This window comes from Varroa destructor, unplaced genomic scaffold (assembly GCF_002443255.2).
Source record: "Varroa destructor unplaced genomic scaffold, Vdes_3.0 BEIS01000001.1, whole genome shotgun sequence".
Classification (NCBI taxonomy): domain Eukaryota; kingdom Metazoa; phylum Arthropoda; class Arachnida; order Mesostigmata; family Varroidae; genus Varroa; species Varroa destructor.
This window is the reverse complement of record NW_019211454.1, coordinates 73,918,431-73,920,366: the sequence shown is the minus strand read 5'-3', so window position 1 is coordinate 73,920,366 and position 1,936 is coordinate 73,918,431. Positions and strand designations below refer to the sequence as shown.

The 1,936-nt window shown below is 41.5% G+C and overlaps 1 protein-coding gene across 1 annotated transcript; it reads left to right on the top strand.

The window, feature by feature from the left end:
* Positions 1 to 30: 30 nt before the first annotated feature.
* Positions 31 to 1,936, top strand: LOC111253173 (uncharacterized). Its single transcript, XM_086986014.1, has 4 exons — positions 31 to 102; positions 388 to 560; positions 927 to 980; positions 1,734 to 1,936. Exons 2-4 carry the CDS (start codon positions 509 to 511, stop codon positions 1,934 to 1,936), a joined length of 309 nt encoding a protein of 102 aa, XP_086842140.1. The 5' UTR covers positions 31 to 102; positions 388 to 508.

Here is a 1,936-nt window from a genome sequence, read left to right as displayed (position 1 = left end):
GTGCTTGGGCTGCCTTCAGGAATGGCGCTAGATTTTTAGATTCTGTCGATAGATTGTTGTTAAATTATGTCAGCAACGAAGCTGGCACAATTGTCTTGCATTGTAAGAATTATTTCTCATTTAACCAGAGCTAACATTCCGATGAAATGGTCGTTAATGTATCAAGCACTAAATGTAATTTTCAAAATATTGTAAATCCTAAGAATTGTTAATATAGGTTTGTCATACAAGTCTGTGATCGCACTGCACGACAATAGATCCTCTGTGCGTGTTTAGATGGCGGTTAGACATAGAGGCTGCGATTCGCGATCTGCGGGTCGTATGGGGTATAAAGGATCTAATAATATTTGTAAAGGATCTTGTTATTCAGAGTCCGAATATCAACAGGTGTTGTAGAGAAATAGCACTACGATACCTCGTAGTTATGGGCATCGATTGAAACATCTGAAATTCGTCAATACGTTCCAAGGCTGAATGGATGTGATTGGAGCAAAACACTGAAAGGAATATGAGACAGAGTATCTTTATCTTCGCCGTACTTGCTGTCCCTTTTGTCATTGGTGAGTTATATTCCCATATGATATTATGTCGGCCGTCGTGTTATTATATCATGAGCTATCGATAAAGATAGTTAGCCACGTAGGTAAAATTTTCATCTATCATAGAAGCCATGAGAGAGAGCCTTCTCGAGATGCTGAGTAAGCTGGTGGCAAAAACGTCTCACGTGTATTCAACGCATGTCTTATAACAGCTCATAGTGAAGGCCTTACGGACGTTTCGAAAAAATAAAGAGAAAAAAATAAGCTATTGCTTTTACTCAGCGACCATGTCGTAAGGACTCAGGGCCAGCGATAACTGCAGAAGATTTAGTGGCAGTGGTTTTGACAGGGGAAATCGCAGCTCGATTTTGTATGCGTTCCTTGCAGGGCTTTATCCGGTTCCGCAAACAATACAGTTTCGCCACTGGGTCACTTCCCCAAGTGAGTGCTGGCAGGCTTCACGCTTCACCCTGACCTGCCCATATATTTATCGTTTCATAATCAACGATAAATATTTGTCGACAGCAAAGATAAGGAAATATCGGGCTACAGACACCCTACTTTGTACCCGGCCACCGGCGACCTATAAACATCCAAGCCAGATTTCTACTTTTAATAGCACAGCCGAGAATTGTATACCGTTAAGAAGCAAATAATCGCTTGCGCAGTATTTTCACGTATCATATGGAGCCCGATTAGCGAACGTAGTATAACATCGTTACCATGCCCTTAGCTAAAAACGCCTTATGACTGTTTCGGCCATATATTTGGATTATAGTGTTACAAGCCCAAAGTATTAGCCGCGATAAGCATGAGGGGCAGCGGAAACCTTAATAGAATCGTAAGAATTATGTATAAACAATAGGTTCATTGTGACGAAAAGGAATTCACTTGAATATCTGTCATAGGAAAGCAATTAATCATTGATGGAAATACAGTGAATACTTCCGACTCGGGCTTAGGTGTAGCTATTAGGTGGCTTCCGACAATGGCACAGTCTAGTAGGTCAATATTTTTTACTACTTGATTGATAAGCGGAAAGGCCCACGATACGCTGAAGAGTTAGGTACTAAGCATGTATTGAGGTAGCCTAGAGGCACCACATGCATGATATTGCATGTTGAGAATGTTATTGCGCGCTTCTAACAACTATTTCTGCGCATGTGATTGTTTCTGTATATGATATTAAAACAGGTCCGAAGTTCCTTGTCGTTTGTCGGATTGGTTCCTTCTTAGAGTATCCATCCTCGTGCGCTAGGAATAACTACCGGGATTGTACACATCCCGAATGCAAATGCCCTGAGGGTACCTACTGTTGTTTAGATAGCCTGCGATGTGATAATTTCTGCCAGAATGCAACATCTTGGCGACGCATTTCTGCGGACTGTGATTACTAA